At 38.1% G+C, this 24,300-nt stretch overlaps 1 protein-coding gene across 5 annotated transcripts in view; it reads right to left on the bottom strand.

The window, feature by feature from the left end:
• LOC117780159 (protein hunchback) overlaps positions 1-24,300 on the bottom strand; it is a 43,499-nt gene that overhangs the window by 7,291 nt on the left and 11,908 nt on the right. For all 5 annotated transcript variants that reach the window (XM_034616585.1, XM_034616582.1, XM_034616581.1 and 2 more), the window contains exons 2-3: positions 22,095-22,136; positions 202-1,964 (exon numbers count right to left, since the gene is read on the bottom strand). In XM_034616585.1, coding sequence (XP_034472476.1) covers positions 202-1,871 — 1,670 coding nt within the window. In that variant the 5' untranslated portion in view covers positions 1,872-1,964; positions 22,095-22,136. The remainder of the gene's footprint in view (positions 1-201; positions 1,965-22,094; positions 22,137-24,300) is intronic.

Raw genomic sequence — 24,300 nt, forward strand, 5'->3', positions numbered from 1 at the left:
CTCCTTAAGACACATAAAAAGGAGTACCCATTGGAAATGGGTACATCAGTTGATAGAAAAGTACTTAAAATGTCTCTTTATTTTACTTTTATTGATAGGAAAGTATATAGTAATATCGGAAGTTGTCTTAAGCCAATACTCCAGTACTTTAATATTTATCAATTAATTGAAAATGAGTTGTCTTTAATGATCAATACTTACTCCTTGGGACTTTTGCTGATGGGAATAAGATTGGGCATTGGTCGCTTGGCCCGCGGTGTGGCGGTGCCCACACTGGATGTGTCTGAGGAGCAACCGCCCTTCTGCGAAAGATCTGTTGGCTCTTCATCCTCCTCGTATTTGCTCCGTTTGCCATAATGCTCCTCACCGCTCAATGCACCACCATCGCCATCCTCCAGATCATCGTCCAAATTGTTGTTGTTATATTGATCCTCCAGTTCAGCTGAATCACTGAGAAAATCATCGCACATCTCGCTAGCTCCAACTTTGTTCTGTCTTCTTGGCCAAATGGAGCCGGCATTACCCACTGGTGGCACATGATGATTCATCTCGTGGACGGTCAGCGATTGCTTAATGTCAGCGGTGAAATCACAAGCGGCACACTTGAAAGCGCCAGCTCCTCCATGATTCTTCATATGCCTGTCCAGATTCCATTTGTAGGGTGTGCGAAAATCGCAAGTGACGCACTTGATCATGGGCATTGAATGATACTTGACATGCTTGCTGAATCTGGCCTTGATGTGGGTCACATAGCTGCACTTGTCGCAGCGGAAGAACTTGGTCTTGCCGTGCTCGGCGAGCTCGTGGGAACGCAATTGGGTGCGATAGAGGGTGGTGAACTCGCAGGCGCTGCACTTGAGCAGACGGTTCTGTGGCTCCTCTCCACCCGATGATAGGGCCGGTGGTGGCGTGGCCGAACCACTTGGCGACGGTGTCGGTGGCTCCGCTGGCGACGATTGGCGTTCGTAGGACTCCCGTGCGTCGAGATCCCGCAACGTCGCTTGGAATTGTCTTTCGTAGTTGGAGACGAGTTCGAGCTGTTGCTCCCGTTGTTGCTCCCGTTGTTGCAACTCTTCGCGTTGCCGCTGCTTGTAGGCTTCGATGTCGCGTTGCAGCTTCTGCTCCTGCAACTGCAACTCACGTTTGACCTGCTCCAACGTTGGCATATCTGGCACAGAATGCGCCAACGATTGTCCACCGATGACACCAACACTCTCCTCCAGTCGCCGCTTCCGTGCCTCACGACTCATGCCACGCTTGCCACGCGCCTGCCCGTGACCGCTGGGAATGCCGTCGGTGCAACCGTGCACCATCTTCATGTGGCGCACCAGCTTCTGAAAGTGGCGGGAGGCATAAAGACACAGCTTGCACTTGTTGATCACAATCTTCTCGCCGTGCACATCTCGTAGATGCGTCAAATGGTAGCGTGGATTCTGTGTGAAGTAAGCACAGTGGTTGCAACTATAATTACGCTTGATCTTGCACTGTGGCAAGCCCTCCTCCTTGGCATCAAGTGAGAGCACCACATGTGGCTGTTGCTGTTGTTGCTGTTGTTGTTGCACGCTGTTTACCACAGCAGCAGCTGCCACTACCGCCTGTTGTTGCTGCTGTTGCAACAACTGTTGCAAGCGAAAACGCTCCAATTGCTGTTCCAATGCGCTTGTTGTCACTGTTGGCGATGTGGATGCAACATTGCTCAGCGCCGGCGATGTGTTGTTGCTGTGCATGCTGCTGTTGTTGTTGTTGTTTTTGTTGTTACCGCTGTTGCTGTTGACATTGTGTCCCTGCTCCATGTAGAGTTGATTGCCGCTGACAACGCTGCGCACTATCAACGTATCTCCAGAACGTTGCACCATCGAGGGCAAGTCCATGTTGCCACACTCCTGTGTGTATGTGTGTGTGTGTGTGTGTGTGCTCTCAATCCGCCTGGGGATTGCTTGGATTAGTTCTTAACTAATGTTTACCTGTAAGAAACAAAGAATAAAGTAAGAGATGAGTTTAAAAAGTGTTGGAGTTGCTTATAAACTGATTTTTCTTAAAGAAATCCTTGTTAAATTAAAATAATGGTCAAACTGCATTTAGATCAGCGATGTCCAATGTAGGCTAAAAAATACATTCATGTGATACGAAAATATTTTATTGCCTACTTTATCCTACTTTTGGACAACACTGATTTATCTTAACAAAAAATTCCTTGTGCAATTTTAGATATTTTTCTGAAGATTAAAAAAAAAACAAAATCTTTTGCATGAGAGTATCAATAAAATACTTAAAAAATCTTTAGGAGAAACCCTTCCATTTATGTTAAATATATACGTAAAGTTTAAGTTTCCGTTATATTTTTTTTAAATATGATAATGATAATGAACTAAATAAAATCTGGTTTTCACACTTTTCATTACGTATTTTCATAAAAAGTATTTAAGAATTACGTTATGAAATGTGCAGAGTTCTTAATAAATTCCTCGGTTTTTATTGCACTTTGCTGCAATTTCCATAAAAATCTTTTCAAATGTTTTTTTTGCACGCAGATAATGTGACGTACTTGTATTTGTGTGTGTGTATTTCTCTCTGTGAAAGCGCATAAAAATATCGCATTAATACTTAAAGCTGCTTTAAATGCAGATTTTAGCACAATGCAGATTCATTAGTGATACGCGTGTGTTTTACACCGAATAGGAGAGAATGTATGTGGCAAGCTCATAAATATTTTAACGCTTAATGTTCCGAGTGATCAGAGAGAGAGGGAAGAGATTGGGGGGAATCAATGTTGCTGTTGTTTGCTTTTACTTTTGTTATGTGTCGGATTCATGCAAAAGACCGAAAAAGGATATTAAAATGAAATGTTTGTGTCGTTTTTAATGTCGCCTGTCCGCAGCCTCGCGACATAGTTGACAATGATTTTGGCAAAAACGGGAAACTGGATGCCAGCGGAAAAATAAATTGTGCAGAGCAATGTAAATTTGAGAGTGGTAAGTAGAGTCAAAGTTCAGGCCACAAATCTCCAGGGTGTATGTGTTGTAGTTGTCTGTGTGGTTGCCTCTCTTGTCGTTGTTGTTGTTGTTGCTGTCCCAAATGTGTTACACAAATCCATTTTAGGGCTAATTGGAGTTTCTTGGGCGCCGCCGGAAAACCCCAAATGCCAATGCTTATACATAAATATGTATAACCGGAAAGGAAAAGCCGAGCATAAAGGAAGTAAGCATGTTATGCCCAAAAATTTTCCAAGGTCAATGTTGGCCATTTTGTTCGAGTGAACAACTTTGGAAATAGGGGGAAAGTCCCTGTCAGTAAAGTAAGATGAAAAGCAGCCGAAACTGTGAACAGTCCGCTCGCATGTGAAGTGCGTCTAATCCTTTAAGTGTGTTCTTCTTTTTAATGTTTTTCTATTCCACAAAATGCTGCCTTTTAAGCGATTTTCGTACTCACAACGAACGCAAAAATTAAATTAATCGAAAAAGCCGCAATTATGTTGCTGGCTTAAAGCACAAACAGGAAGCAGGAAGAGTAACTTCTCATATGAAAATACACACATACATATAACACACATAAACTCTGACTCATTTATGGGGAAACATTATACAAGACAACAATATTGTTCTCTTGACATTGTCAAGCAACAACGACAGGATGAGCTCATTAACGCACACGCTTTAGGGATGCTAGCAAAATCACTTAAATTAGCTCAAAAATCAAAAGCACAGTCAAAAATGGAGATGAACTTCCTTCATTTGCATATTTTACATATATTGCAATTTCTATATATAATCATTGGTTCATTAGTTATCTTTTTTGTTTATTTTACAATACGCCTTGCTAAAATCAAATCGTTTAACAGTAATTCAAATAATAAATATTACCATTTTCAAAGAACATTTCATGTTTCATTGATTTATCCATAAATTCTACTGTGATTCAGTTCATTAATTTTCCATTTTAAATTGCATTTAATAGTACATTTTTTTGAGGTTATAAGAATAATAATAGTAATAATTATTGGGGAATTAGAGAATATTAGTTAGAATTTAATAAGGCAAAATAACAACAAATTTTTTAAAATTTATTTGATTTTTTTATAATTTTTATTTTATTAATGCTAAATTAAATTTATTACTTTATTTTTTATTTTATTAGGAAGTGCTCTTCTTCTTTGAGAACTGCTTCGTGTTTGGTTTTTAAGACATATCTTGTAATTAAAATTTATAACAAATGTCCCATTAGTTTCCTTGACACCCAACTAGCTCATTGCTCTGTTTATTATTTTGCTCATTGAATTTTGTACATTATTTTAAGCGACGCTTCACAAAGAACAGTTTTTGCCAAGTACATATTATGGTGCTCACAGTCACTGCTTAGCACTTCTATGAGAGAAACAAAGAAAGGTGGCGGGGAGAGGGTGGGCACCATATCCTTTCGCATTGTTGATGCCGAGCCTTAGACCCATTTAAAATATGCTTATTACGAGTAGGCGACGCCGTTGACGCTTCCTGCTTATTTGCTTTTGTTTACGTTTGTTTTTCTTGTTGTTGCACGAGCAAATACTTGCCACACACTCACACTCACACACACGCAGCAGCCGCCACAGTTTTTGTGGCGCTTTGAAATATTAATTTTTCACGCGACGCTTAAAAGTATGCTAAGAAAAAAGTGTGAGACTGAAAACATTAACACGCACTTGGCGACACGAGACAAGACGCCGCCGCGTGGCAACAACATCCGCCTGCCACACGGCCTCAAGTTGCCATTTTTTGTTTGTCTGTTTCTTCGCCGTTGTTGTCCCGTTGCACGGACTTAATTAATCTTGCCGTAAGCTAAGCACGTCCTCCTGTATGTCCTGTTTCGTTTCGTGTTACTTAATTTTTTCTTGTCTGCCGTTCATCCTTTTTTCTTTTCCCTTTATGTGTTTTTGGTGTTGACTGTTGCCTGCCTCCTGATAATGAGGCCTGGACAGAAAACTCCCTTTTGATTGATGGGCGTGACTGGAAGGATAAGCTCACTCTGACTTTTGCATTCCAAAAATCTTAAATGAAATTTTCTTATTAAATTTCCAAATTTATGCAAATTAAATATATTGTTTAAAAAAATTTTTGTTGCCAAATTAACAAAATCTTTTAACAAGAAAAAGTACCACACACACACACACACACATACAACGCACACAGACAGACTGCGGCATTGCATCCTGTTTCATTTCCTTTTGGGAGAATTTGTTGTTGGTCACTTTGGCTAAAAGTGAGCGGAAGGATGAGGCGGGGGAGAAAGGAGTCGCTTCCTGCCTGCGAGCATGAAATTAAAAATGTGTAGCTACAAATTAACTGCAATGGCAACTGTAAAATGTAACCGTAAATGCAACTGTAACGCGGTGAAAAATTCCAAAGTAAATACGAGAAGGCCTCTACCTTTCACTCGTTTCTCTCTCTCTTTCCTCCCTTCTTGATCGCTGCACTTGTTGTTCATGTTTGCCACGGATGAGTGGCATATTCTGCATGGGGCAATGGCAATTTGAAGTTTGCCTTTTCATTGCGAGAAATGTTTTTTTTATCATTACTTTGCTTGTTGCACTTTCTGCAAATAATTTAAAAAGTTCTTTTCACATTTAAATAGCGTTTGGAATACCGAAAAGTGATGTGCTGCAAATTGTGGCGACTAGCAACTTATGTTTTTAAAAGGATATTCAGGAATTAATTCAGCTTTTTGCCTACGGTTTACAGAACTGAATTCCGGACGTTGTTTTAATCATAAAAAAATATTTTATATTCACAATTTCTTAACAATTGCAGCTGAATTTTCGTAGTCTACTTTTAGGAGACTGTTATTTTTGTTTTCACAAATTTAGAGAGAATAACTTATGAAAATGTCGTTGTTATTGGGGTATAACTTTTGTCGAAAACAAAATGAACAGCTAACATAAATTATTTTCAAATTTCAAAGCAAATTATAATATAGAAAATTAAAAAAGTAGTTTACGGATAAATAAAAGCACATTTTGTTCTTTAAAATTAAATCTGAAGATAAATTTGAATTTTGTCTGATTTTCCCATGCAGTTGATAACACTATTTGATTAATAAACTGATTTTATGCTTATGTCAGTTTTCCACAGCCAAATTGTCAAGCAGTCGAAACTTTCAAAGTAAAGTAGCTTTCTTCAATTTTATTCTTTTCTTTACTGCACACTAGGAAAAACTTTGTGCTCAAATTGCAGAGGAGGAAGTTACGGAAGTGTGCACTTCTATTGCTTTCAAATAAATCGCAACAAAAGTCAAAGTTTATTCCGCCATTTTTAAATGGAATAAAGATTTTTCACGTAGACATTCAGATAGTCAGAAATACATACACTCACACACCCAACTGTTGTTGTAGGTAGCAAGTGAGTTGTTGTTTTAGGCTGCTAAATAAAAACTAAGTTTCCACTGACTTTTTCACTCCCTGTTGTCGTCTAACACCAAAGACACTAAATAATATCTCTTTTTATTTGTTTTTACAATTTTATGAATGTTTTGCCTGCTTTGATTTTGTTTTTTTAAATGTGCCTTTTCTCCTCGTTGATTGAGTCTCGGTTTCATTTAGAAACATGTTTAGAAATTGAAATTTTTACGCCGCACTTTGGACACTTTGGCATTTGCCTGAAACTTGTACGCTCCTAATAGTATCGTCATCACGTTCTTGCTTAAGAGCTTTACTTTGGTTGTCGTCGTCCTTCTCCTATTTGTTCTTCTTGTTGTTGGTGCTTATTTGCGTGTCCGAAAAAGTTGGGCGGAAGTTGTGCGCTGAACTTCCGTTTCTGATTAAGTTTTAATGGACAATACCGTTCTGGTCATGGAAAAGTTCACTATTAGTTGAAGTTTGTCCACTTTATATATACTATATATGTTGTGAAAAATACAATTAAAAAATTAATGTTTTTTAACAAGAACTTTGTTGGCTTCAAACTTTTATGCTGTTGGCCATTTTAGCATATGCTGGCATATATGGCCAGGATATGACAACATCTGCCACAGCATTCACCTGCTGTGCTGTCCCCATCATGAATATCACCTCCTCTACGTCTTCTGCTTATGCTCTTGCTACTATGTACATAAAGAAGCGCCAATGTCGTCGTTGCCATTATTCATACGCCATGTTGACAACGTGAAGCTAACAACAGAAAAAAAACGCACTTACACACATCCAGACAAACACACACACACACTTAATTAACACACACATGGGTAAAAGGAATTGTCAGCATATGCTTAAAGTTTTCTCTTGTGATATTTTGGCTGCGGCGCAAGCTGTTAAAAACGCATTTCGGCTAACGGGCAGCTCATAATTAAAGCCAACAAGCCACCGCTAACAATACCACTAACAACAACAACAAGTACCACCACAAATGTCCGGTGGCAGCATCAGCAATTGTTCTTGCAGTCGGCCACAAGATGCAGTCAACACAGTCAACAACAAAATCTGCGCCCGCATGCAAATTAACAGTCAGAGCAACAACAACAACAACAGTAAGAATAACACTAGTAGCGACGCTGACAGTGCTGCTAATGCGCTGCTTTTGCATTGTCTGCACATACACACACACACACACTCACACACACTAAAAGTGCCTTCGGCAGTTCACTCACTCGCACGCATACATACGCAAGCTCACCCGTGGTGACTGTCACCGCTTTTAACATGCACAAGACTTACGTGCTTTGTTTCAAGCAACAACAACAACAACAAGAACTATAGTAATTCCTAGCGCTTGCCTGTTCTTGCTTGTTTCCGACACGTTCTCTTATGCTCTTTCCTTTTCATTCGCACTATTGCCAATTGCTTTCTGCCGCCGCACAACGAAACACTCTTGTGGTCCAACAACAACTGAGAGCAGCAGCCGAAAAGAAGTGGCCGCCATGGTGATTTCGCTGTTTGCTTTGACGCCGCTGTTAGTTGTCCTCTTTGACAGCAGCAGAAGCTGTTGGTAAATTGCAGGGGACACATGTTATGTTAAACGGCATGCTCTCTTAAAAATGAGCAGAAGCTGTTAAGTGTATGTTGTAACTGCTGTTACCAACTGTTAAATAGCGCTGTTAACTGTTTAACCGTGGAGTAACTTAATATTTCAGCATTGTTAGTTGATTGTTATGAATATCCATTACTTGACTTTATTGCCAATTGAAATACCATCTGTTTAATTTTCACTTTTTAAATTATTTAGTTGAGTGATTTGAGCAACATCATAACGAATTCCATGAAATAAATCTGTCAATAATTTGCAATTGAAAGCACATTTTAATTTGACATTTTTCAGGCATTTACTGTACTTAATTTGCTAACCAAGCAGCAAAAAGAGATCCACTTGATAAATGCTGAACTCAAGCACCCTTAACACGCTTCTAGGCGAAGCTAAGGGCTATCCCCATTATACCAAAATAAAAATAAGGAAAAAAAATAAAAAACCGCAATGCCGAATGCCTGAAAAGTGTGGCAAGCATAAAGTTGAATTCGTGTCCTCTTTCAACGCAATCAACACAAATGCTACTTAAAAATTTATTTGCAACACGCACGAGACTAACTTACAGGGTCAAAAGGAGAGAGAAGGAGTAGTGGGAAAGGACAGGGACAGGTTGTTAGAGATACCCGTATATCCGAGTCTGAGGCGTCGCAAAGCATAAACACTTAGCACACACACACCCACAAGCACACACACACATCGGAGGCAAAAAAGGACAATCAACATTTTAACACTTTAGAGGCAAAGTCGTGAAATAAGCGTTTGTCCGTCCGTGTATGTGTGTCTGTGTGTGTGTGTGAGGAACAGAGAATTGATGGAAGGGTTTGTTGAATGGCCGCTGGAAAAATGTGTTGTGGTCATGCATTTTTATACGTTTTTAGTCTATGGGCTCGAAGAGCTAAACGTGCGGGCAAGGACATGGTACAGGACAAGGACAGGAAGCTGGTCAATGCACAACCGGAGATCCTTCACACACACACATATACACTTGACATTTTGCGACTGACAAAAGAAAGCTAAGCTGAAGAGTGTGTGAGTTTTATTTATTTTTTTATAGAAAATTTTAATCTCAAGTGTAAGGATGTGCAAGGGCATTTATGTGGTGTCTGCTCAGCTATTTTGCGCAGAGTAAAATAAAAAAAAACAAAAATAAAAAGAGGTAGCCTTAAAAAAATGTTCTGTGCGATTGATTCTTGTTGTATTTGGCTTGAATTTAAAAGCAATTAGAATGATTTAAGCTACGCACGTAAACTGCGTCGGAACACGTAGTGAGTGTATCCTGTATCCTGGGCAAATATTGACCATGGACAAGAGCTAAGTTTTTAGCCAAATCTTTGCGGGAACTTCTGACGTGTAACCCCGACATGAAAGTTTTCTAATCAAACACTTGGCCACAGTTGACGGCGCTGAAAACTATGCTATACTTTTGCCACTCTTTCAGAGTGTGGGTGAGTGTGTGGAACTTTGAGTGTGTGTGTGTGTGTGTGTGTGTGTGTGTGTGTGCTGTGCCAACCACAGCCAAAGCTCAACTTGTTTGTTTGCTTGTTGCTTCACTTGGGCAACTGTCGAGCTGCTGTTGCAATCCTTCTCTTTTCTCTTCATTTCTTTCTGCCTCCCCTCCTCTCCTCTTCCCTAACCCCACAGCCTGTGTGGTAAATGAAGCCGCTCGATTTGGCCACAGTAAAGTTCCCCGGGTGCAACATGTGAGGCAAGTACATGAAGCTGAGCTCCTCTATTCAAAGCAAACAGGTCCTGGGCAATTCCCTCAGCATGTCTAAACATGTGTCTGTATTTGTATGTGTGTGCATAAGTGTTCTTTGGCCACAGGATGCAGCGTAATTAAGCTGCACAAATTCACACTAAAATTGCCTGCAGCACTTGTCCAGGTTGTGTTATTGCTTTAGCTAGGAATATAGATTCTTATTGGATTTTCAAGTGTCGAACTAGATTAAACTTCTAATTGCCCAATGGATCATTCAGCATTATCACATTAGATGTGCCTTACAGCTCAGACTCGTATATGCTGCTCGTGAACGGCACACTTTTAAATCGTAGAAAAAATCATAAAGAAATACAAAAACAAAAACATATACATTTTTTTAGTCTTAAGTAAAGAGACATATTCTTGTGAAAATAAAGTGAATATATTCTGAATTGAATTAAATATATTGTGAACAGTTAAAAACGGAAATTTATATTTTGGCAACTGTTAATCAAACATATCATTAAAATAGGCGTATCTAATAAAATAAATTTACTTTTCTGCCTCTTTTTATTAAATTAAAAAATCATTTGCATAGTTAACGCAGATTTATATATTTTTCTCAACAACTGATTGAAAATATAAAATTATTGAAGATAGCCTTACAAAATCGTAAATATGAAGGAATAATTCCAATACTAATAAAATTTATTCGAATTTTTTTTTTTTTTTTTATTTGATAAAGTGTAAAAGTGTGAAGTAAACCATAAATTTTAAATAATAATAATAATTCTAAATCTTAATTTGTAAAATTTCTTTGCTTTCTTTGCTTGTTAATTGAGGTGATATTTAAATTTTTTACTGTTTTATATTATTTATTCTTTTATAAATAAATTTTTCGTAGCATAATTAAAAGTCAAGATTCTCAGTTGTGGGTATAGATGGGAAAGTTCCTTGACAGCTCGCAGACAGCATTGATTAATTTACAAGGTTCTGTTCATTGGGTATAAAAAATGCACTTGAAAGTCACAGTGAAAACCACAAAAGCCATGAACGGCACTTCATCAAGCGAATGAACAAGTTGTTGCCAGGTAAGCAACACACAGATACATCCATTTACACACACACACAGTAACTTCAACTAGAAGTTTTGAGATTTGGTTGCGGTGGTGAAGAGTGGTTGGCGGTTTCCTTGTAAGCACGTTCCCAGTTATAAAAGCATATAAAATTTCCTATTTAACTTCCGGCATGTTCACACACACCCACACACACACACACATACACACACGACATGCATACTTTGAAAGCAACTTATGTCGTGCTGCGCTGCTGACATAGAAAGTCTTAAGAAAACATATCCGTGACAAAGTAAAATAAACCACCTGCAGGTGCAACCAACAATAATAATACTTTTAGTAGTTGCTTTTTATATTCTCTGAACTTCTCTTTCTATTTTATTTTCTCTTTCTCGTCCTCATCTCTCTTCTCCCTTTCTGCTAACTTATTTACCAACTTTACGTTGGCTTTGTCCGCGTCGCAAATGGAATAAAACGAAGCATCAGCAAAGAGATTGAATTCAGCTGCAGGTGGCAGCCACATCAGCAGTGGTAGCATCGGTGGTGCCACCACATATCGTACATATCGAAAATACACACACGACAGGATGTGTGTCGACGTTTTTGAGCAGGATTTAGCGGTCTTCAGTCTCTGAATTGCCTTTGCCTGCTTTAATATTTAATAAGCTAACTTTGACTAGAGCTTGCTCGACATTGACTTTGCCGAGCAAACCTGCCATAAAAAATGTTATAAAAAACCAACTCAAATACGGTTGCGGCCAATTTAATTATGCAAGAGCTAAGAAACGCTTTCAAGTGGCAACTCAAGTGCTTTCAACCTCAAATTAAGCGCCAAGCATTAACTTATTAATCGTTAAAGCTGAAATCTAGCTGGAATGGGCCACATATTTCTAATTTAATATGACAGCGTAAACAATTGAATTTTTTAGTAAAAACAAAATAATTAATGATAGTATAAATTAATATTTTGTCCAAGAATTACCTATATTAAGTACTTATAATTCTTAAGTAGATATTCTTAGAACGGAATTAAGTTTGTTGTTCAATTTTCGATTTATTCATATTTTCTCCTCTTTCCGTTGCTTTTATGTGGAAAGTTCTATGAGGACATGAGAATGTTGATTGTGTGAATACGAGTGCTTTAATATTGAAAATAAATAATTATTTTATAAATTAAAATAGTGACATTCGCTGGCAAATTCAGAAAAATAATTTTTTATCATTTGCCATGCCGTACTTGCTTTCTACAACTTTCAATTCAATAAATTTTCAATTCTTTTTGCCATTTATTTTATCGCAATGCTCATATATCAATCATCATGTTCTTTGGTCATGCCAAGGCATATCTTAAACTGAACACAAAGATATATGTGTGTGTAAGAGTTTGTACCAAGGACTCTTCACACTGTCTTTGTGGTGACGACAACTGTCGACGATTGTCGGGGCACGTTCGCCTGGGTGTTGCACGTTTTTGGTGTTGCTGCCGCATGGGCAACGGGAGTATGGGGGAAATACAGGGGCCTTCGGCTAGCTGCCAAAGTTGTCGGCACATTAATCATAATTTAATGATTAGCGCAAGTTTTGTTTATTAAATATTTTGCCAGTCGAGTGTTGTTTTTATTGTTATTTACGAGCTCCATGATGCCACGCGTCGATTGCCGACTCAACGTCGTAAATTACAATTTGTTTTCTCTTCTTTTTCTTTTGGTTTTTTTTTGAGCTATGCAAAAAACCAATTTGCAACCATTTTTGGTCAACGCCTTTGGCGTCTCGCAATTTATAGCTTTGCAGTGCAGTCGGCCAAGACACCTGTTCACGAAATCAGTGAGACTTAAATGCATAAATAATAAAAGCTTGGGTTGCTTCGTTGCATATTTCTGACACATATTTTTGCTCCGTGGCACGTGTGTCCTTTGAGGTCCTTTGAGTGGTTTGCTCTGTCACGTAGTCAAAGCAATGTGACAGTCAACGTTTCTTGGTTTTCTTCCTATTTCATTTGCCTTTTGATGATGTCGAAAGGGTTTACACGCGGTGGCTCAGCTGTGAAATTGGGCCAACGGAATGTTCTGTGGGCGTGGCACGAATTGTAACAACAACAACAGCAACAACTGCTTTAAGCTGAAAACATATGTATTGTGATGAAATCTGGCACAGATAACAGTTGCTGACTTTAAAATAAAGACTTTTTGGTAGCATTTTAGTTAAATTAATTCTTAAAGGCTTCTATTAATACACTCTGTTAAAGCGATTGATTTTTTTGGAATGCGTTTATTATAAATTCTCCAAATATTTGTAGAATTCTTATATTTTCTTTCTTATTTAAAAATACCAAAAAATCTGTTGAGATCATTGAGGATAATTTATTATATTAATTTTATAATTAATAAATATAAATAGCACAACCCATTGAAGAAATGGGCTTAAATAATTTTGTACATATGTATATATGTATATATTTCAACATTGTGCAACATCATTTGGTTAAGCAGAGTTTATTAAAAAACTATAAAGAGTAATTGTAATTGCTAATATATATTACGAGCATGCATATATGTATATATATATTAATGATCGCACAACACGCAAGTTGGCGCCTCGCAACGATAAACATTAAATGCACAAAGAGAGCGAGAGCGAGAAAGAGAGCATAATTGAGAGTGAGATAGATTGAGAATGAGAACATTTTAGTTTGAATGCGCGACAGATGCAAATGTCGACTGACTTTGTATGAGTGTCTGTTTGACATTGGCTTCATGTTGTCGCAACAGCAACAGCAAAGCAGGGTGGATAGCAGAGCGGGGTGGAATGAAAGGGGGACTGTCTGTTAAGGTCGCTCATCACACGCCATGTTGGCAACAGAGTCAGTTAACTAATTGATAATCAAACAGTCAACTGAGGAGCTGAATGCACTTGACAACTCGCCAGTTGTCCGAAGCTTCAGAGTGTCTAATTAGGCGGTCACCGTTGGTGTTGTGAGCAGCGTCGCGACGTTGTTGTTTTTAATTTTTAAGGTCAACAACAACGTTGCGTATGCGCAATGTGCAAATAAGGCAAAGTCAAGCGTAAATTGCGCATACGCAGCATTGCCCCAACTGCAGCTGCAAGTTCAAGTGCATTACGTATACGCATTACGCATACGCATTATGCATGCAACAGCCACTCACTGCCATGGCACGGCTGTTAAAAATCACACGACTAACTATAACCATACATAACATACACATCATAAACAGCAGTGGCTCTTAAATTAGAACTTACACGAATTTAAATTAACCAGAAATTATGATTTAAAATTTTTATTGCATTACAATCAGGGAATAACACAGCAATCGGTATCGGAACCGTTAACCGAAACTAACCGTAAGTGAAATTCATTCTCTTTCAAGAACCGAAAACCGAAAAGTTTGTACCTGTACGGTTGTTGTAAAGTTGCTATGTCAAAGAGTTGAGAAACTTCCAAGTGTCATTACTTTGGCAAAACTGTACCGATTTTCAAGCGGAATGTCATTTTGATCATGGTTTGGTATCTTAATTTATTTTCCATTCAAATTCTTATTACATTTTTCAAAAAATGTTATTTCTATGAATCTATTTATTTACTTCGATACTTGTTTGATTACAACCGCTAAATTGGATTTTAAATTGAACTGGAGTAAAATAAATATTTTTTTAATTCAATTTTTATCTTATAAATTAATTGATCAATAAAATGTTTTTGAATTTAAATATAATTTATTGATAATTTTTATAAGAATTAAAGTACATTTTTTGAAAACCTAATATTACACAGAATAATCCAGTGATTCTAGCTTGTGAACCCCTGCTGTATCTGCTATATTTTTGTTTGTTTATTATGTATACATTTAATGTATCTTTTGCATCAATCGGCTGGCTGCTGTGGCCTTGGCAGCGTTTAGCAAATTGCAATTGGTTCAAGATCATCGATGCAAACGTTTTGGTTTCTATTGCGTGTTGACAATTGATTGCAACTGAACGAGCGAGATAAAGAGAGGGGAACAGCGATAGAGAGAGTGAGAGAGGTAGCACGTAGCAGTTTTGTGGTCGACTTGAGTCATAATTTATTCTTGCAAAATGTTGCCTTATCAGAGAGGCAGTTCTACAATTGAAACTGAGTCATTTGAGTCGCTGTTTGGCATTGTTGCGAAAATGTGGTTGCACTTGGCTGTTAATATGCTGCAGGCCTTAGTATTGGCATTAAAATCAAAGCCCACAGAAGACAGGCAGAGGTGAAGGTTGAGGCAAGAGGCAGGAGGCAGGGGCAAGAGGCAGAAGGCAAATACTGAGGCAAGTATCGATAAGTGCACAACGAGGCTGTCAAGCTCAATACTGTTTGTCTTTTTCACTATCACTAACAAGCTCTCTCTCTCTCTCTCTCTCTCTCTCTCTGTCTCTCTCTGTTCCCTCTATTACCCTGTCTCTTTCTCTTTCTCACTCTCCCTCTCTTTCTCAGTTATTCATTTATCGCTGCCTCTTTCAGTCATTGCAATTTCAGGGTCGTCGTGGCAACAAATCTAAGTTTGTGCATCTAAATCAACACATGTGTGTTGTGAGTGTGTGCGAATAGTACACACATACATCGTTTACATTTACACATACATACTCACAGAATGAGTATGCTGTGCACATGACCACATGGTGTGTTCTTCTGACTTTGAAAAGAGCTTTGAATGACAGCTGCTTTGTTGCTTCGTTGATAAAGCTAGCATCGTTAATCTGAATTATAAATGTAATTTTAATTATATTATTCAAGCAAATATTGTTAAACGACTTTTATAGTCACTCAAATTTGCTACGTTTTAAAATAAATCAAAGACATTTTAAATAATAAATTTAAAATGGCTGCCGCTTGAAAATAAATTACTAATATTATATATTTTTAATTTTTTATATATGCACATTTAATTTAATAGTGTTCTCGAGTCAAGTGCATAGTGCAAGTGGCGCCGCTTGTCGGCCATCAGTTGCAGTCAAGACAGACATTTAATTTCATTTTGTGGCAAACGCTCGACGCTTGATTAATGGTTGAGAGCCTTGCCACAAACTCACTTATCGCTACCTCTTTTTTATCTCGTTTCCTTCGTCTCTACGAAAATGCTATTAATTTTCATAAGTAAATGAAAATTGATGTGCGTACCTGGCGCAAACAACAACAAATACATATATATTTAAAATGGAAAATGTTGCAAATATAAAGAGAGAGAGAGAAAATGTAGAGTAAGTAAAGCTTGTGGAGTCCTGTGGAGTTAAGTGCACTTGGCGAAAATTTAAAGTGTGCGGCTCCTTCATATTTTGAATGAAGGCATCAGCTGCTGTTGGTTCAGGACTTTTGCCAAAGTGTTGAATACCTCTATAATTGTGGATCTCGTGCGGCTTTTGATTGAGATGTGGCAAGAAATGCAGACGGAGGCAGGATTTGCAAGTGGAATTAAGCGGTGAACTATAAATATTTATTTCAATTTTATAATTAAACGCATTAGAGAGCTCTGCTACCAGGGACTACTTACATTTATGATAAATAAATATATATTGATGGTTTAATTAGATTACATACTAGCTCATTTGATAAATCTGTATTATAAATAATGCAATACGTTTATGGAGTTCTAATATATTGAAGTTAGCCAAGTAATTTTTTAATTTTTTATTAAAATAATAATTATGCCCAATGAATCTCATTATATTATTATTTTTTTTTTTTAACTTTTTCTAATACCAAAAAAAGTTTTTGAAATTTGTCAAAACAATTACTTGACTTACTGTATAAGCGATCTATATGTATGACAAATAAACTGAAACGGAAACTGCTGATCAATGAAGCTTTATCAAATGTCAAGTGCATTTGACTGCAAACATGTTGTATGCTTGCATTTACATCCAACATGTTTGACATCAAGCAAAACAACGTTCCATCCACTGTACAGTGTCCACCCCAGAGCCCCCCAAATCGCCAGTGTCTGTCTGTCCAATGCCAATCAAACATGTGCACGAACTTGACTTTCAATGTAAAGCGAACAAGGCGAAAGCGATGCTAACGTCGATGTCGACGTCGACGTCGACAGCGGCGTTGTCGTTGACGTTGACTTTGCCGCTGGCTGTGATCGGCGACAGCAGCGCTGCAGCAGCAATAACCTTGACCCGGTTCTTGAAATTGCAGCAGCTGCTGGCGTCGACGTCGACGTCGTCGCAGAGTTGTCAACTTGTGCAACATTTAAAGAGAGGCTGCCAAACGGGTTTTTGGCTGCCGGTGTCGCTCAGCTGGCCACGAGCAGCGAGAGAGACATAAAGAGAGCGAGAGAGCGTGAACGGGAGAACAACAGATCGAACGTCTGGTTGCGCATGCGCAAAAATGAATTGACAATTAACGATGCCATCTCGCTCGCACTTGCAGCAACATATTGACACTGGCAATTGGACTTGGACTTGATCGCTTTGGTGAATTGGCAATTAGCGCATGCTCATTTTGTTTTTATGCTCATATTTACATTGCACGCACACGCATTATTAACTATTTTATTATTGATGTCTTAATGTGGCAACGGCGATGGTCAACTGGCCGGGCCTGGACACACACGGCATTGAACGTGGCTTGTTTGGCAAAACGGAGACCTGGCCTGGCCAACATAAGCTGACGTCAACTTGTATTGGCCTGGTCGTCGGGAGAAGGTCGAGGTTAATTAAGTTGTCTTTGGCCGTGCATGGCGACCTTGTTGCAGTCTCGGTTGCAATCTTGACATTTTGGCTCCTCTCACACTCACTCTGACTCTCCATCTCTGTCACGCTCATTCAGTCTCTATGCGTCTCTGTCTGCCCCTAATGCATTATTAATTGTTGCAAATTAATGCAAACTTTTTAATGGAAAAGACAAGAGGACAAGAGTTAATTGCTTTATTAAAATTTTATTTAAATTCAATTAGGTTGCGGCTGCTGTCAGCCTGCCTCCTCGTTGTCTGTCCATCTGTCCGTCTCTTGTTCGAAAGGTTTCAACTGGGGCACCGCCTGCGGTTGGTTGACTGTGCAACGGGGCATACTATTTGGTTAGGTTGAAATGCCTGCGCATTGAAATCGTTTTGTGGAGTCCTCAACAAGGATTCTCCTCTCAATTCCCAGTTGTCACGTCGCGTAGTTGAATATTTCGTATTAAATTGTTGCTGGCAATGTGAGTCTGTTTATTTGTTGCCATTGCTGTTATTGCTGGTTGCACGAATGACAGCTTTGCAATTTAGTTGCAAATTGATAGTGAGTGCAGTCGACAGTCAAGACAGACAAGTTGCCGAAGGTAGCAGCCCAAAAGAAAGAATTCAATGTGCAACGTTCTCTCTGAATAACTTCAATCGAGGGAATTACATGTAGGCCACTTTTAGGGTGGCTTCAACTAGGCTACAAGGCACGGTGAGCATGGAGTAGACATGTGGAATTTGTCAAGGCATCTCGATTAATAATCCAGCAAAAATGTCAAGTAAACTGAGCGAATTTTAAGAGGGTTAAACTGATTGCTTGTCAATAATATTTATTGATAACAAAGACAGTGAAATTAATACAAATGTATACCACCTTTCTATTTAGTATGTAAGCCAAGCCGATAAATATATCGACAACAGATTGATAATACTATTAATGTAGTTTTGCGAAATATTAAAGCATTTCATGCAACTGTTTTTCTCATTTTTCTGCAATCCATGTGCGTTATATATTAAAAAGACGGATAATAGTAAAAAATATCTGTAATCTTTAATATTAAAACATTTTTTGCTTCAATGTTCGACAACTTACCCCATTCCCAGCTTAATTTGCCAAAGAGATAGCCGAAATGGCCACAAAAGTATGCCACAAAATGGGCAACAAGTGCGAGACCGCAAAGAATAAGCATCAAAAGGGCAGCGAGTGCTTTACATAGTTATAATAAAAAAACAACAATATAAAGAGAAAACGATAAAAATACTGAGCTCAGCTGCTGCTATTTGCTTAATTAAATGCGCAAAGAGTGGGCAAAAAAAAAGAAGAAAAATAAAAAATAAGAAAAACAGAAAAGAAAAGAAAAATCAACGGCCAGATAGCGTGCGCTTAAAATAATCAGTCGAAAAGTAAGAAGAAATGTTAATAAAAGAAGAAGAGAGATGAGCAAATGCGAAAAGTTTTTGCTTGTATTTAATTTCCAGGCATTTATAAGCAGGCAAGGCAAGGATAACAAGACAAACCAGGGAAAAAGAGAATCAAGTGGAATCCGATGAAAGGTAAAGGAATCAAGCAATAAGAAAAAACAAAACTTGCACCATTACCAGCAACAACAGTAACAGCAACAACAAGGCGAACAACATGAACAGCTAACAACATCAGCATTTGCAGGTAAATCATTAGGGGCCGCCGACTAAGCTGTAATTAATGAGCAACTGGAACATCGTCAAGCCGACGCCAAGCAAATTAACTTGAACTGCTCGCAGAGGGTTGCCGACAATTCCGAACGAGGATTGTGCAAGGTTCTCTCGGTGGGGTCGCCGAGCGGGTCTCCAACTTTGCTGCGAGTTCAAGTGCAATTAAAGTAACGTCGAGTTTTACTTGTAATCGTCTTCCCTTTCCCCTGTTCTATACATACACTTATTCTCTTACTCTTTCTTTTCTCATTTGTTGGCGTTAGTGAAACGGATCTGTCTGAAAACTGTTGCCACAGTGTCCGAAGGGCCCTGAAGTGTCGGAAAGTAGCAGTCACAGTGTCAGTTCAATTATGCATGCATAGACATGTCTGTATTTATCGATTATACGACAATTATAGCAGTATTTTATTCTGATTGGGTTTGTTGCGTATCGATGTTGTAAACTCTTACTTTATAGATAGTAGGAATGATATTCAGAATGATAGTACATCGATTTTATCAAATGCAATATATCGATAGATCGATTAGCATAGAAAAAATTAAGCATTATGTTAAGAAAATGTTAACTATTATCACACAAAGTAATATAAAAACATTTATCGATATAGATCGATGCAATCGATTTGTATATATTATCGATAACTACTATCGATTGCAAGTTTTGCTCTCAGCGTCACTTTTTATATCCAATATTTACTTATAATAATTTGATTAATAATTTAAACAATATTTATAATCCAAAAGCGATTGCTAAGTTATCGATAGTGTGTTTATCAGACGTAAACGAAACCTGGCAACTTTCTTGTCCACTTAACGTGCTCTGATAGCAGCTTAGGGTCATATTGTTCTAGGCCAGTGGCAATGGTAACTTTTGTTGTGGTGCCAAAAGTTTGGCGAGTTAATTATTAAGTAGATACACGAATTTATTGCTGACTCCGAATCCACTTTTGTTTGTGTGCTTTGAGGTGTAAACGTGCGGATTAAGTGTCTATGGCTGTCAGAGGTTGGCCCACAAGCAGACACATAGACAGAAAGAGACAGATCAAGAAAGAGAGAAAAAGAGAGCTGTATAGAAATAGAGATGTATATCAATGTACGAGGATGAAATTTACGCTTCGTTTGATATTTAGCCAACAAAACTTGGCTAATTTTGTTGCTACTTGTTGTTGTTTAAGCCGCATCTCTCAGGTGTGCATTGAAAATTGATGAGATTTTCTGTGCGCTTTAGTTCAAAGTTCGCAGAAGTTTTATCTCCACCGACACTTGAGCTTTAAAGCCATCTTGGAAATGTGCGGAAACGAGTTAAGTTGGGAGAGTTGTAAGAGTTGTGGAGTTTGAATGGAATACGCCTTCAAGAGACCACAAGCGGATATAAAATGTTATTTGCTAGAGGTTTTTGTGCCATAAAATGCAAAAAAAGGCGAAGCAAAACAGATATAAAGACAAACAGAAGGCAAAAGAACTTGCCGCAATGCATGAGCACATAAAAAAGTGCTCGAAGAAGTGCATTCATATTCATGCAAGAAGTAAAGTATAGGAAAAAAAGAATGAAATGAAAGGAAGAAAAAATAGGTGGCCGGACATGCATCTATAACGAATCTGAAAGCCATATTGATTGTGTGTGTGTGGCATGGGACAGAGTGGTCCAAAGTATGCAATAAGAGTTGCGAAAAGCGTTGACCGGGAAATCAAACTTCAGTTTGATTGACTTTGCAGCTGGACACACAGGATACGTAAGCTGATTTGTGGCACTCACACAACGAATTTTGTCCGCCATTTGCGTTTTTAATTGAATTTCCTGGTTGAATCACCATTGATGTGGATGTAGATGTTGTTGTTGTTGTTGTTGCGTGGGGCATACGATTCAAAGGAAGGCAATTTAAGCGCCAGTCAATTGAGGCTAAAGAATAGAATGGGTAAATCAACATACACACACATATACACACACTAGCACACACAGAGCCAAATGAATATCAATGAACTGTCATAAAACAGGACTCAACATATGTGAGAGACATGTGGCAGAGGCAAGTGGCGTGTGGCAAGGGCGTGGCACGAGCTGGAGGCGTACAGACATGAAGTGATGCTGCCAGTGACAGTGGCTGACACGTAGACAAACATTTAAGCGCCCAGCAAACAACAACAACAACAACAAAAGCAACAAACGGTACCATAGTTCACACTTGGAACAAAGCAGCAGCAGCACACACACACACACACACACACACACACACATACATACATATATATTTATATATATATATATGTAAAGCTCCCGTTTGAGTTTGGGGTCACTTTTCACTGTCAATGACATGTGATTTCAACTAATGACAGCTTAGGGGCGATATCAACAACAAAAAATCAGAGAACAACAACCCGAACCACACTTCAAGCCCTTTGGGTCGAAAATCCAACTTGAAATTTAATGAAATTTCCATTTATGTAGGCGACAAGTCTTCCATATACATACAAGTATATTTCTGTACAACATGGCGTATGATTAATTTAAGCATTTCCGTGTCTATTTAACTTTATCAAGTTTACACAGCCACACACTTGAAATGCAATTCAGTTAGCCTTGAACAATCTTGGAGCTCTTCCTTTACATATAAATTTATCTTTATTTTTCCTCACTTGGAAAATTGTTATTTGAGTTGAGGAAAAAGAATTTCACACAACCACCACTCGAGCTTATTGTGGTGTCAACATGTATTTTTGATTAGCTATTTAAGAGTCGGGCTTTCTGTCTGTCTCTCCGCCATGTCAGTTTGGTTAACCATTTTGTAAGCTTTCGTTATTTTTTGCGGGGCTGTGGCGGGGAGTATGAGTGGGAAAAACCGTCGCGTCTTTTGGCTGCCACACAAAAAGTTTAAATTGTCTGGGCACATTTACTTTTAATGAGTTTTCGCTTGTTTATTCATTATGTTTGATAAGCTCAACTTACCAAAAGATAAACTGCGGCATTCATTGGCCTTGAACATATCAGCTATAAAGAGAGAAAGAAGAAAACTGATTAATAAAAATTTGCATACATAATTTGTTTATTGTAATGAAAATTATAAGTTACAGGGTGTCAAATGAATATTGAACAAGATTTTAAAGTAATGTGAACTAACATTTTTGGACGAAATATATTTTAATACTAGGTATCTTTATGAAAAATAATTTATTAAATTCTCAATGTGTTGAAATTAAATTAAAAGCTTTTCAAAATAATATTATATTGATTAAAATTGCAGGGTATCTCATGAACAATGAAATTAAAAGTTGTTGAAAACTAAGTTGACTAAAATTATATAATATTCATTATGTGATAAATATTAAAGTTAATTAAATGCATGCGTCTATTTTAGGGTATAGGAAAATTTGATTAGACTTATTTCCAACCATAAGTATCAACTCATATGTGTTAATGCATTTTTAATTTATGCAGTCTTCTTAACAGTTTAATTACTAGCTAATCTATCGACAAACAACATTATTACAGGGTATTAAACGAGCTATCATCACTTGCTAATATGAACATCATTTCGATAATCACACGAGTGTCAAATCAAAGCAAATTGACAAGCACTTAATGCCAATGTCACAGATGCACACAGTAGTGTATGTTGTTCTGATTACCCTCTCCTTCTCTCTCTCTCTCTCTCTCTCTCTATCTCTGTCTATCATACTTTCGCTTATTGCTGCATTAAGCATTTTACTGTTGTCACACACATTCATACACTATCAGAGACAGTTATTACACAGGCTGTTTGCAACCTCGATGGAATGTCGAACTCTTTTGACCTAAAACCCAGCAGCGCATTCAACGCATTGATTGATTGATGAATGGTTGAATGAATGGACAGATGTGATGGCACATTGAGTTGTCTATCGCGCACACACACACACATACACGGAAATATTTGTACACATTGCATATGTTTTGGTGCTTTTCATAGCATACTTTTCAGCATCAGGGGAAGTAAATTAGTGTGTTTTGGTCAAAAACTAATTGCTAGCTTCAAGTAATTTGCAAGAGACAAGACAATAAGACCAACATAATAATAATAATGATAATGATGACCAGTAAAAAGACACCACCCAAAAGCTGCATAGGCGCACAATACAATTGACAATAGCCACAAACGGAACTTGGGGGAATTTGGCTAAAACCAGATAGAACAGCTAAAGCAGCCAACAAGTCAAGGCAATAAATGCGGCCTCAAGTGCTGCCTTTTGTCTCAGCTGTCTCGACTGTCTTCTCCCTCTATCTCTATCTCTGTCTTTGTCTCTGTTAATGATAATGGTTCTGTCTTGGCAAACAATTGGCTTTTGTTGTTGTGTCGCCGCAGGATGCAAAGCTCCCCATACTGTGGCCTAATTAGCAAAAGGGCACAAACTGTTAAATGTGTCTGAAATCGTACAACATACTCGTATATATGCGCAGAATATATGTATTTACATTAGTCGAGTTGACTTGAATTTATCACGTATACGATGCGTTGCCAAAAAGAATCCACATTCAACGACCACAACGATAACTAAAAATGTAATTTTGGCATTAAACGCGCGCTTGGCAAACATAAAATAACCTTGATTAGAAACTGAAATGTGCGCCTGCCAAAATAACACACACAAAACGAGACAAAAACCGGGGAGAAAGGCGACCGAGAGAGAGAGAGGGGGAGAGTGTAAGAATGGTATCCAGGTTGAAACATGCCACGTGGCCACATATATCAGACGACCTAAGCCTGAAACGACTTTGCCCCGTGCCCATATATCAGTGTACACCTGTGCCTGTGCCAAAAGGTGGCCACGAGGATGCCGGGATGTCAGAACCCGTAAGACTGCCAGCAAAAGCATCCCTCATGTGTGTGTGCGTTCTTATTCATGAGTCATTCGAACGGCCTTAAAGCTGCTTTGGGCCAAAGAGAAAAAATAAACCCAAAAGGAAGCTCCCAAAAATGATTACGCGATTCCATGCGAAAATAGAAAAAGTTATTTCTATGAAATTAATTTAAAATTATGTGTATGTCAGTAATTAATAAGGAAATAAACTCCATTTAATACTAGATCCTATGATTATACAATTATGAAAAAGCCAATGTACATTGATATTCCCAAAATGTATTGCTATAATAAAATTTAAGCTAATAGATGCATGA

The sequence above is a fragment of the Drosophila innubila genome (genome assembly GCF_004354385.1).
Source record: "Drosophila innubila isolate TH190305 chromosome 2L unlocalized genomic scaffold, UK_Dinn_1.0 4_B_2L, whole genome shotgun sequence".
In the NCBI taxonomy this organism is placed as follows: domain Eukaryota; kingdom Metazoa; phylum Arthropoda; class Insecta; order Diptera; family Drosophilidae; genus Drosophila; species Drosophila innubila.